This window comes from Leguminivora glycinivorella, chromosome 11, assembly GCF_023078275.1.
Source record: "Leguminivora glycinivorella isolate SPB_JAAS2020 chromosome 11, LegGlyc_1.1, whole genome shotgun sequence".
Lineage (NCBI taxonomy): Eukaryota > Metazoa > Arthropoda > Insecta > Lepidoptera > Tortricidae > Leguminivora > Leguminivora glycinivorella.
Genome location: NC_062981.1, coordinates 23,966,504 through 23,980,341, shown reverse-complemented (window position 1 = coordinate 23,980,341; position 13,838 = coordinate 23,966,504). Strand labels below are relative to the sequence as shown.

The window sequence follows — 13,838 nt, the reverse complement described above, 5'->3', positions numbered from 1 at the left end:
TTCCTATAATTTAAAAATATGTAATATCGCTCGCAGACGTTTCTGCATGATAAAAAACAAATTCAGAATCTATTGATTGTTTTTTGCTTTAACTCATTTAAATAATAATGGCTTTTTCAAAAGAATTATATTATTCATGAGATAATTTAGATTGAAATTACCAATTTAATCTCTTTACATATATTCTTTGATGATAAAACGTAGAATAAAACTTCTAATACATAAAGTCATAATAAATTAAGCATTATGTTAAACCTAGTATCTGTATTTGATATGAGATGACGCATCAAAGTAAATCTGGGCTAAAATAGTAATCTCGATAAATATTCATTGAATTTGATTATAGTTACTCTTATTATTTAGGTACCTAATTTGGAACATATTATATTTGGAAGCTGAAGTTCCTAATGACACAACTAGATGTCCTAAGAAAATAATGGAAAAAGCAAATTAAATTAAGTAAAATTAAGGGTAACTATACAATGTATCGTTTAACTCGGACAAAATGTACTTAATATGTAATGATATAATTTCGTGTTTAAACTAATTGAAAGTGTACGGTCCACGAAATATTCCCAGTAACCGTTCACACAAGAAAACTGTTGTATTTATGCAATTAGCAAATGTGTCTTTACAAGCAACCCTTCACACGGCCCCGCTGCCGTAATTACCATGATTAAATTTGCTACTTACCTCCCTAACTCGATTTGCATTACCTACTTGTACGAAAGAAAACGATCCGGCGAACTGTCACTCTTCATTTGGCACGAGTATTGTAAAGTTGTGTGTTGTTTGGGTCTCGGCGGCTCGGGGGAACTTGGAGGACGTGTGACAGTTCAAAGTCACCGGTCCGCGAAAAGAGAAATACAATAAGTCATTTGGTAATTATGCTAAGTCATATATATTTCATGAGATTGCAAATTACAAAATGAAAAGAAGTTTGGGATATTTTGAATTATTGAAAACATGTACCTATTTACCTAAATGCTCACTGGGTTTTTAGCCGCGCGAAGGCTTCAGTCCACTCGGCACATTGGGTATGCATTGTATCTATTTCTAACCACTTCCAGCTACTTTTCTGCTTGTCATTACGGCAGTACTTGTAACCGTCTCTCGGAAAAGCCAACGAAGAGCCACGAGTCCGAGCCATGCACACATTAGCGGTACGACGGCTCCCGTCGAGGGTAGGTGAGGATAAACCGGCCGGCATGCCCGGCGAGGACCGCCGAGCTGCAGACAGCGGAGAGGGAACCCCGCGCCCTCGTGCCTCTCGCCGGCGCTCGCTAATCGTTTCCCTAAGCACGCGAACTGCTCGTGACCAGTGGATGACAAGAAGAAAAATGAGAATAACTAATGCCGATATATATGGCGAGAAAGGAGACTCCTCTCCAATCTATATAAATGAAGACCTCACACAACACATGAAGAAACTCCTATGGCGTGTGAAAAGCGAACTCAAACCAGACCCATTCAGATACGTGTGGGTAAAAGACAATAAAATTCTGCTTCGACGAGATGACCCAAACAATAAGAAAATAACTGTTATTAGAACAGAAGAGGATCTAGCAAGAATAAAAGCGGCAAACAAAAAATAAGTTATGCATTTGCGGCCCAGCTTGGGCTCAATGAAATTTGATATGCCTAATTATTTCTTCAGTCAAATTCGAAGATATACTTCAGTCAGTTCAATCAAATATTGAATACACCAAGTATGTAAATGCAAACTTGTGGTGCAATCATATTAATCAAGATAGTGAAGACTTAATTGTGATCCATTTAAACATACGTTCACTACGAAAGCATTATAATGAACTCTTAACACTCCTGGAAGACTGTCAAGATAACTGTGATATAATAATACTATCAGAAATTAACATTCAATCAATCGAGCTCCCATTATTTCAGCTAGATGGATACAACTCCTACGCCCATACAAGGCAAGGAAAGAGAGGTGGTGGGTTACTTATTTTTGTGAAAAAAATACACAACGTTACGGCGATAAATATTACATCTATGGAATGTGAGATAATACACGCACAGCTGGCGCGAGGTCAAGGTCGAGCGGACACTCATATTGTTGCCGTATACAGGCCACCAGATACAAATAGGCATGTCTTCATAAGCGAGATACAACAATTATTAAAGAAGATACCACCCCAATGTGATGTTATTGTGGTAGGTGATGTGAACATGGACCTCAAGGATCCCAAGTTGGACAGTGCTGCTACACGTTATGCTGACACAATGTGCGAGATGGGACTACAGTGTGCAATCACGGATTATACTCGTGAAGAAATATATAATGGAAAACTTGTGCGCTCATGTTTAGATCACATATGGACCCGGGTGTCTGCAAATTGTGTTTCGTCCTTTTTGTTAGCATGTAAAATATCAGATCATTATTTAGTTGGAGTGAGATACAATGATAATACCAGTGTCAGCAAAAATATAAGTGATAATAAGTGTCACAATATGCGTTTGTGTAATAGAAGTGTAGAAAAGAAGCTGGCTGAGTACCCCTGGCATGAACTGTTGGTATGTGACTGTCCTTTGTGGCTTTATGACAAAATTAAATGTATTTTTGGCAATATTTATGACAGTTCCATGATTAACAATACTAAGTCAAAAAAGCGAGTCTCTAAACCGTGGATAAATACCGAGTTGAAGTTGATGATTAAATACAGAGATAAGCTTTTTCGTAAGTGGAAAAGCAAACCACATGATATGAATATACGTTTAGAATATAATAAATATAGAAATCAGGTGAATAAATGCATAAATAATGCCAAAAATAAGTATAGGCGAGAGGAGATTCAAAATTGTAAAAAAGACATAAAAAAAGTATGGAATAAAGTTAACAGTTGGACGGGAAGGGGGAAGGCTAGTCTGGATGATGTAATTAAAAAATATCTTGGAAAAAAGGAATCTTTAACTAATATCTGTAATGCATTCTCAGCCACTTTTACACAGGAAATATTAGACATAAGACACAACTGCAATCGCAAGTTTTTAAATAGGGCGGATTATGTATGTAAAGCCCAACTATCAATGCGTTTGAGGAAGGCCACTAGTCATGATATTGTTAAAATCATAAATAACTTAAGTATTGATAAAGCACCTGGCCAAGATAGAATACGGGTCCGAGACATAAAATATATAAAAGAAAACTTAAGCCCCGTTATTGCTCTGTTTATCAACTTGTGTATCCAAAAAGTGTATATCCTCTTGATTTAAAAACTGCTGTAATAAGACCAATATACAAACAAGGCTCTCATATGGACTATGCAAATTATCGCCCAATAGCAATATTGTCAGTTATAAATAAAATAGTTGAAAAATTTATAGTGGAACAAATAAGTGATTTCCTAGAAAAAAATAGTGTATTAAATGATGTACAGCATGGTTTCCGACGGGACCGTAGCACGGCGACAGCGCTGGCAAGGTTTGCCGATGACGTGAACAGCAGTCTCAATGACAGACAGCAGGTGGTGGTGGTCTACATCGACTTCAAGAAAGCTTTCGATACGCTGGACCACCACCAGCTGCTGCAGGCTATGGACGAGTGTGGGATCAGCGGCCCGGTAAACAAGTGGCTACAGTCATACTTGTCGGAGCGGTCATTGAGGACTTCTGTCTGCGGCGTGACGGGTAATAGTGCGCGGATAACCTGTGGGGTGCCAACTGGCTCCGTGTATGGTCCCGTGGGATACATCATGCATGTAAACAGTATGTGTAATGTAGTTAAACACTGTAGGGCTTACATGTACGCAGACGATACTTGTCTGGTTTACTCTAACAAAGACATGAAAAACATAGAAGATTGTATACAGGAGGACCTGAACAGTATTATTAAGTGGGCTCATGACAATAGTATCATAATTAATGTCGGGAAGACAAAGTGTATGCATATTTATTCACCCTACAATAAATCCATAATAGGAGCACCAAATATCATAGGTCATAACTTTGATTGTCTACATAGAGATATCAACTCATCTTGTCAATGTGACAGGGTTGAGGTGGTGGAAAGTTACAGGTACCTGGGTCTGACCATAGACTCCCACTTCACATGGAGTGCACACGTGGAGTTGGTGTGTCAAAAGCTGCGGGCTGTGCTTGTGAAGTTTCACCACCTCAAGTTTCTCACAGACAGGGCAACCTTATATGCAGTATATTATGCACTTGCTGACTCGATACTTTCTTATGGTCTTAGCACATATGGCAGAACATTTAAAACATACCTTGATAAAATCAAACTACTGCAGATTAGGTTTATGAAAGCTTTAGTGGATAAGAAAACAAAACTACTTTGTAGAGGAGATTATAATAAATTATTTATTAAATGTAATATGTTGCCGGTCCTTGAGAGAGTGTCTTTTCAGATCGCAGTGGAACAATATGAACCCTGTGAGTTTAAAGTCCCTGTTACTAAACCACTATTGCGTAGAAAATTGGCTAAGGAAGCATTGATTGTACCCAGGAAAGTTAATTATTATGGAAAAAGGACTAGATCTTATCTTGTACCTAAGATTTATAACAATATACCATTAAGCATTAGAAAAAGCACCAGCAAAAATGTATTTAAATCAAAATTAAAAAAGTTTATGTTGAAACAATTTGAAACTGATAGCAACTTTAGTTAATAAAATTACGTAATTAAAATAAAATAAAATAAGTTAGTAATTAGTATTAAGTAACTAACTATGTTTGTAACTTGTACTAACACTTTAGCACCTAAGGTTAAGAAACAACAGTAAATGTGATGAAAGGGAGCCTATTCCTGCCAACAAACTGTTCTACAGTTTGGCGGAAAGTTTTATGTAAAAACTGTTTTACTTTAATTGAATAAATAATTTAAAATTTAAAAATTTTTTTTTTGTCTACAGGCAAATTCTATCAGAAATGTGTGTTTTTGTATACTCAGGCTATTCTAATCGACTTAGTGCGTTTTCACATTATCCGATCCGATATCGGATGTCGGACCGATATGCCATACATTACAGGCGCCATTTTGGATTTCTCCTATTGAAATCCTTCCGACATCCGATATCGGATCGGATAATGTGAAAACGGCATTATTTCTACTAGTATCGTGGTAAAGGTAATCATTCCTCAGAAAATCCTGCAAAGAGCCTTGAGTCTGAGCCATGAATACATTAGCAGTACTCCGGTCCACTCATCAGCAAATTCAAAAACCTGTGTTTTTTACAGCTAAGTTACTCTAATCGACTGACTCCACTACTAGGCATCGTGGCAAAGGTAATCGTTCACTCCTCAGAAAGCCGCGAAAAGCGTCGAGTGTGAGGCATGAATAGATTAGTCGCACGACGGGCCGGCGGCGGCCGCGGCCCACTCGGCGGACGCGACGCTGCGAGCTCACATCCAGCCTTTTAGTGCTGGGGCTCTTGTTATTATTCCTATTAGGAAATTTGCGAGTCCGAGTAAAGATTACGAGTATCGTACCGTATTCATAGATTATTATTTGTTTCTTCATTACATATGTTTTTTTTGTCAACATCGGCATCGGTATCATTATTATGTTCTTTACAATTTTTATTTTCTTATTATGTATTTCAAATCTGACATTGCGATATCTACTTTCATTTTTAATTGGTTTAATGACATGCATATCGAGAGTCAAGAGTATTGTACGCCAAATTCTGGCAGATTGTGATGTTACAAAATACTAACCCTATCATAATTTATAACCATTCACATTCGAACAATAAATTGAAATTGAATTGAATTGAATTGAATTGAATTGAATTGAAAAAATACTTTTCAATGTGGATACAATTTTAATGTTATTAATTTTTACCCACGACGGCACGGAGAAGGTATATGCGTTTAGGGTGAGATATTGTGCGTTTATTTGTTTGTTTATTTTGTAAATTTACATATTCAATCATGACCTGTAATACCCTATCTTTTTCAAATAAATAACTTATGACTTATGAAGTTAAACACAACCCGGCATGAAGTAGAGGGCGCCACTCGCCAGCCACATTCTCTTTTTATGTAACTCCCCCGTGACTCGCATAACTTATTCGTAGAATTCATTTAAGTGTGTACTTACTTCTAAAATCTATCAGAAATAACAGGATTTTTTTTAAATCACTTCAAAGATGATGTAACAGAAAAAAATGGAATTAGAGAACTCCCGTAAACAGCATATCGCTCCCATCACTACTCTCGTCTTAGCATTCGCATTCTAGGGGCTATTTCTATTCGCGGTTGACTTTCTAAGAATCCTAGTACTCGTATCGTATTAGACTGACCAGACTCCCGTAATATTTCGGGAAATCAAAACACAGTACAGAGTTTGACATAAATATAATTTTACGGGAAATAATAACTTCCCTCGCTGTTTCAATTAGACTTAGAATAGATACCGTCGAATTTCTCCCCTACCTAACAGTTACGTTGTATTTATAGAGTTCGCAGACTTGAACTTCCTAACTTTGTACAAGACCAAACTGTCTTACGGCTAAATTTACGTCCAGTGAGGTCGAACGTCTAAAATTACTCCGCATAAAACATTCTAACGGCACAAACGGCTGTTTAGATCGCAATAAGCCCACAAATTGGCGAAGTTACTTCTAAGTGTCTGACAAATCGGAGCGCGCCTCAGCGCGTAGCTAAATACGCGTGAATATTCGTAAATACTCGCCAATACGCGTAAATACTCGGAGTAAACATCGGGAGATCAGTGCGTTTGATTAGCGGGGTATTCGTAAAAGTCTATTTACAAAACACTCTGTACCTACTTGTAAGTCATCTGGTTTCTACAGTAATAGGGTAACTGACTAACTAGTCCAGATTACAGAATGAATATACCTATGTAATTTTTGATTCATAAAAAATAAAATATTTATCTTATCATTTTCTGGCATTTTGTGTTTGCGTGTTTGCTGTAAATATATATATTTGCAATAAGCATGTTAAGAGTCAAAGTGATATTTAAAAAGTCCTAGAAGAATACTGGATCAATGGAGATGAACTAATCTCTCTGCACCTATAAATTTCGTTTCAGATTGAGGGTTAATCTTCTCTCGTAAGCATGCAAGCAAATAACTTCAGAAGTCGATGTCAGTGTGGCTCAAAAAGGACAGACGGCCGAGAGGCTCTCGAGCCAACGATCCGAAAACACCCCTTCACTGTCAAGATGGGAGAAAAAACAGATTGATTTCAAGCGCACTTCACGCTTGTCGAAACATTTAAATAAACAGTCGAACGATACAGGGGACATGCAGAGCAAATACTGTATGTAGATACCAAAATGTTGCCAAGATCTTCGAGAGTGGTTAGTACAGGGGGCCGATTTTTGAGTCTCACTGTCACTAAAATACCGGTTGAAAACGGTGAATTGCCTATTATTTTCAGTGACAATTTTCTGAATTCGAACGCCGTGGACTCAAAAATCGGCCCCCAGGGAAGGATCCGAAACGATCCCCATGCTATGCTTGTTCCTTGACAAGCATAGCATGGGGATCCTTTCGGATCCTTAATAAGTATAAAATTGACACTAAACCTCTTATTTGTCGAAGCAAGGGTTTAGAATGAATGAATGAATGAATGAATGAATGAATGAATGAATGAATGAATGAATGAATGAATGAATGAATGAATGAATGAATGAATGATTATTTTATTTGCATAAAACAAGCGTATATACATAGGTGTTCAAAAAAAAATATCCACAGCACGATTCTTGTTTTGCCCCGACAGGCGTACAAATATTGTTTACTTATGAACTAACAAAACTTAACTAACTATATACAAGATGTATACTAGTCTTACGCACTATATTTATTCATGCAGTTCTGTACATAAAGCATTTCCCAAAACAGCATAGCTCGCAACAGTGACAATAAATCAATTATATATAAACATTTAATTTGAATTTACAATAAATAATTAGTATTAAATAATTGATTATAATTTACAATTTATTACATATTCATCAATGGAGTAATAACAATTTTCAATTAAATGATTAAACAATGTCTTTTTGAAAACCAATGGGTGTAATTCTTTAATGTCATCAGATAGGATATTGAATAATTTGATAGCCATACAGTAAACGTTTTTCCTGGATAACGCTAATTTAGTCATAGGTAAAAGCAATTTAGTTCTATGTGTTCCACGTTTGGAGTTGGTTGTGATAATTTCAAAAAACGACATATGTTTCTTTATAAAAATACACATTTCAAAAATATAAAGTGACGGAAGAGGCAGTATACGTTTGGATTGAAACAAAGACTTACAAGGCGCTAAAAATTCTGCTCCGCATAGAGTTCGGATACATTTTTTTTGTAATTTAAATATAATATCTGCGTCTACTGAGTTACCCCATAGTATGAGCCCGTATCGCAATATGGATGCCACATAACCATGGTATGCGGTAAGAGCTGCTTCCTCCGAAACTACATTTCGCACGCGATTTAGAACATATACAAAGCGATCCAGCCGTATACGCAAGTCATCTATATGAGCTTTCCAATTACAGAAACTGTCCAATGTTATACCTAAGAATTTAGCTGCCTCTACTTCTTCAATTATAGTGTCATTATAGGTTACCTTCAAATTCATTTTCTTACTTTTGCATGTTAAAAATTGTATCACTTTGGTTTTGTTTAAATTAATGTTAAGGTCATTGATTTCTAGCCATATTATTATGTCTCTTATTGCGTCGTTTATATCATCATTAAAGGTCATAGTGTCGTTACATTTTACGAGTAAGGTAGTATCGTCGGCGAATAAGATACACTCCTGTTTTGTAGCATTGGGTAGGTCGTTAATGTAAAGCAGTTGAACATGGTTTACTTCTTACTTGAATTGATATTTTTGTATTTCACTCAGATGTGCGAGATCAAACACGATATAATAACATTGATAAAGTATTTATTAAGCAAGACGGACCCTCTTTTCCGGATAAGTGCGAGTGAGACGGCTGCGGGAGATTAGGGGAGGATTAATACTGAATGTGACTTACCCCAGGTGCCTCATGAGGATAATGATCAAAGGAAGCCAAAACAACAGATTACACAGTAATGAAGTTGGTATCTTCGAGTATTTATTTGTGGGCGCTTTAATGTTGTACTGTGTCTCTTAAAATTGTGCGTTTTAAAAAAAAAGTTCTTACTAGTTGTAGTCGTACAGTTGTCGTTGGCGTCGCCTGCGGCTGGCAGGTAGCTGCGCCAACTGTTACTATTTTATCAAGTTTGCTCGAACACTGCCCTGGGTTACTAACTTAATCAACTCGAAGTCGCCACAGACGTTTCTACAGACAGTAAAAAGGGTTAGTTCTTCAGCGAGAGGCTGGCTGTATTGTAGCCAGTGTTCTTGGACTCTTTACCTGTTGACGCTAATATGAACCGAATATTATGTTATATGCATGGGACTTAGCTTAACATAGGTCGTAGTACATATTTAAAGTCACACACAGGTCGAACGCGATTAATTAACATTATTTTTACCTTTTTTTCCCAACGTTTCGGCCAGGTTGCACTGGCCGTGGTCGCGTGGCGTGGTCGTGGTCGTGGTGGTGGGGTGAGTCTTCCGCGACCACGGCCAGTGCAACCTGGCCGAAACGTTGGGAAAAAAGGTAAAAATAATGTTAATTAATCGCGTTCGACCTGTGTGTGACTTTAAATATGTGTACAAAGCGCGAGAACTTAAAGTGTTATAGGTCGTAGTAAGTAGGCATTTGAAGTTTTTTATGAGTGTCACTTCTTTTCACCCTGAGCAGCACAATACAAAGCCCCGCCAGAGAAACTTGAAAGTTAACAGTCGCGCCGCCTGTCCCCAGCCGTCCGCGGCGGGCTTACGGCCCGAGGGCAATTTGCAGCGGGGCCTGCGAACATACGGGAGAGACACAGGCTACAAAAAAGAACAGAGTAAAATGTTTAGGCTTCCTGTAATTATTTTTGGTTAAAAGCTAGAGTATCAATATTAGTCACACGGGCAGTCTCAATACTCTCAATGAGGGTCAGAGGCACCATCAATTTCTTTTTGTACACATTAGAAATCGTTTTGTTATTCCAATAACATAAATATATATTTATGTGTATCCACTGTTTTTCTGCAACATACATCAAAATGCATCATGTTATGACCGTGAAGTCGTTAAACGTTTCAACTAACAGTGCATACTGTTACTCTGTTAATACTGTCCTCTGTGCGGGTAATACGGGGCACAGGGATGACAATAATAATAATGCACAAAGGTAATTAGGGCACAATGCTACACTTGAAACCAACAATAATCCATTTTTGAACTTTCCACTTACAATGCATCATGTAACTGTTGCTCTGTTAATACTGTCCTCTGTGCCGGTAACACGGGGCACAGATATGACAATAATAACAACGCACAAAGGTAATAGGGGCACCACAGAACTTAATTTAGATAGAAGAAACAAATTCATATATTTGTATAGGGGCCGAGCGTGTCAAATTTTGTACTGAAGTTGATTCTTGCCTGTAATTTTAAATATGTCTCAGGCTCTTGATTGTTCATAATTTTTGTGTTGTTGCAATTGAATATCACGTAACGGGGCATTTTTTATGTTTTGGTTGACTTCAACATACAAAAATTGACGCCCGAAAGCTGCAAGCTGCGAGTAAAGACGGACAACTCAGTGGATTTCACTGAGTTCATTTGACACGCTAAGTAGATACGTTTGCTTGATCTATGGTATATATGACATCTGTGAGGGGCACAATGCCACACTTGCTCACTAAACGGTAGTGCGCCCCGTGTGTCGGGCACACTACACGCTTGTAACAAGCACGGCTTTGTACGGTAGGCTCATTTGTAGGACGTGCGAGCTTACATGCGAATTTAGTTTCATAACTACATCTGCATAAGGCATTGTTAATGACTAGTTATGTGATTATAATTTACAATTATAATGTAGAGGTAATTATTCTGTAATTATAATGAAATTCTCATGTCGTCAAACGTGCCTTAACCGCGATAGCGAAAATATTTTCTGCACTAATGTTACATTGTTGAAGAAGCGCTGGTAGCCTAGCGGTAAGTACGTACGACTTTCGTTCCGGAAGTCGCGTTTTCGAACCCTGGCTCGCACCAATGAGTTTTTCGGAATTTATGTGCGAAATGTGATTTCATATTTGCCAGTCGCTTTTCGGTGAAGGAAAACATCGTGAGAAAACCGGACCAATTCCAATAAGGTGTATAAACTTCCAACCCCAGACCACAGAAAAAGGGAATAAATTGGTGCTGGCAGGGCATATAAGGAATCTTGAAAAACATAGGAGTAATGGTAGAAGTTCTACGAGCGAGTGATATGGTATTCGCTAAACCTCCGTCCCGTTAATGCCATATAAAATAAGTCTAAACGTAAGTACCTAGTCATGTCCGCGGTCGCAGAAATATCCGACACGGGCCTATTCCCAGGCCAGGCCTGAATCTTTAAGCATAATATTTTACGGTAGGAAAATACTAACAGCGTATTGAACAATATTAGGTAAACAAAGCTTAAATATAATTTATTATAATGTTTTGTTTTGACATAACACTTACGTTTTCTTTTCACGGTAGCTATCCATTTAGTTCTTTGATCCAATTTCCAGTGTGCTCTAAGAAACGCATAGAACGTGCAACGACTATTTATGCCATTATTTTTACAATTAACTACAAAACAACTGCATTGGTGGCCCATTTCAAACATTACACATTGTATTATATTTTATGAGTTTTGATAGATGACAAACCACAATCAGTGTCGATTTTGGCCACCGCAAGCACTGCGATCGCTTTGCTTACCCCCTCCATGCACTTTGCACGAAGCCAATAGTTTGACAATACTTAACATACTAACTATAAGTCCGTGTAGTGTGGAGCGATTGGTCTAAAAGCCATCCGTAATACAAGATTCTTTGAATAGATAAAACATTCTCTTGTACTACTTAAACTTTATATGTATCAACTGAAAAAATAAATAAATAAATTTTTACGTAGAACAGTTTTACGAAACACAAAAGTACTTAAGGTACAGCGGGGCAAATCTCGACTGGGGGTCAAATGTAACTGGTCTATTTTTTCCATGTTTTACAATGTTTGCATTATTAAATAGAGTGTCCATCAGTAGGTAGGTAGGCGTGTTCAGTGGATACAATATAGAACTCAACATCATAGTGTAATAATGGAAAAAATAGATCAGTTACAATCGTCCCCCAGTCGAGATTTGCTCCGCTGTACTTTAGAGAATATTCTTCTCATTTTTGCTAAATTACAGGGCTGATATCGTGATATCCAAGGCAGAATAATCAGCAAATCCACGATCCCTCCAGATTTGAGCACCCGGCCACGGCGGCGACCTCGCCGCGCCTCTCCATAATGCATCCGCAATCACTTCTTCCTCCACGATCGCCAAATTACGGAGGGGACGACGTTAATGACTTTTCGGTGTAGGAGTTAATTACAATCATTTTTTAATTATCTCTTTGTGGAGTCGTTAGAAACATTTGTGAGTCCGGCGGACGCGCGTGGACACTTTTTATGCGTTGTGAAGAAATTACAAAGATATGAATATCATTATGGTAATTTTAGAGCTGTCGTTTGAAACAAAAAGAGGAATGAGTTTGCAACTGTGATGAATAAAGAATTTCCCGCTAGAATGGCGCGGGTCTGGCAAACTAGACACTTGCGGCCCGATTCAAACATAAATATATGCCAAAATTTAGCTCTTGATACGATACGGATCGAATATGATTGTAACCAACTAAAACGCCATTGGTAGTACTTATTGGTGGATAAATTAGCACTCATAAAAAAAAGGTGTCGTAAGCCACGGCCCGAACAGAACGTTTTGGCATGAGTCTTAAGACAGTCAATGTTGAGTTTATGTTTGTGTCATCAAAAACCGGCTTTGCGTACTTTTGCGTCATGTCCATGTGAACATGTTACCTAGCAGACCAAGTTAAGGAAAACGAACACGAGGATAGGGTAAAACTAGTTTGTATTTTATTTACATTGCGTAATGATGGCTGCAGCGTTTTATAGCCTCTCCAACTATCTTTACAAGCATAAATTAATTGATAATTGGAATCACAGTATCATTTATTAGGTTGGAGTAGCCTAAAGTAATGTAGAAATTGCAGAACATTCCCAAAAAGCGGAAACATTCTTGAGAATGTTCGCAGAACATTCCTGCAACATGCAATTTATTGTTTAAACGAGAGAATATACTTGAAATAAAGTTTAAATGGGCATAATATAAAACTATATGTTATTATACATATAATATTGTCTATTACAGTTACCTATTTTGGTGATAAGTGATAAGTTACCAATAAGTTGCTTAAATTCTCACTATACTTCAGGGAACATTTCGACTTTCAGACTTCACAGTTTTAGTCCTGACTTTTTAAAATTAGGTACCGAACTATTATTTCTTGATGCCTGTTTTTGGTCACGTCAATATATATACAAAAAAAAAACAAACAAAATAAAAAGATCGCTGTCAGGATCGAACCTGAGAACATCGGCATACGAAGCCAGCGCACTACCACGGGACTACGTCTTGACTTGCTGAGCTTGACGAAATTATGGTATAAACTACGAAGTTACTAAGTATTCTGATAAATTCTCGTTCTCGAGAACATTCTCAGAAGTTACCGAAAATTCTCATGAGGAATGTTCTGAAACTTTGGAAACTTCTCGTCCGTGCATTGCTAACCGTTGGAAAAATATTTTTTACTTTCATGTTTGCATGATATTAGGTTTTTTAACCATGAACGTAAATTAACATCTTAGGGCAAAAATGGCAGAAAGACAATTACCTCGAAAAGTGTTTTTTTCCTCGAGT

General features: G+C 37.5%; 1 protein-coding gene across 1 annotated transcript; it reads left to right on the top strand.

Annotated features, from left to right (window-relative positions):
• The first annotated feature begins 1,148 nt into the window (after positions 1-1,148).
• Positions 1,149-6,491, top strand: LOC125230873. Its single transcript, XM_048136126.1, has 3 exons — positions 1,149-1,484; positions 3,399-3,648; positions 6,436-6,491. Exons 1-3 carry the CDS (start codon positions 1,149-1,151, stop codon positions 6,489-6,491), a joined length of 642 nt encoding a protein of 213 aa, XP_047992083.1.
• Positions 6,492-13,838: the final 7,347 nt, after the last annotated feature.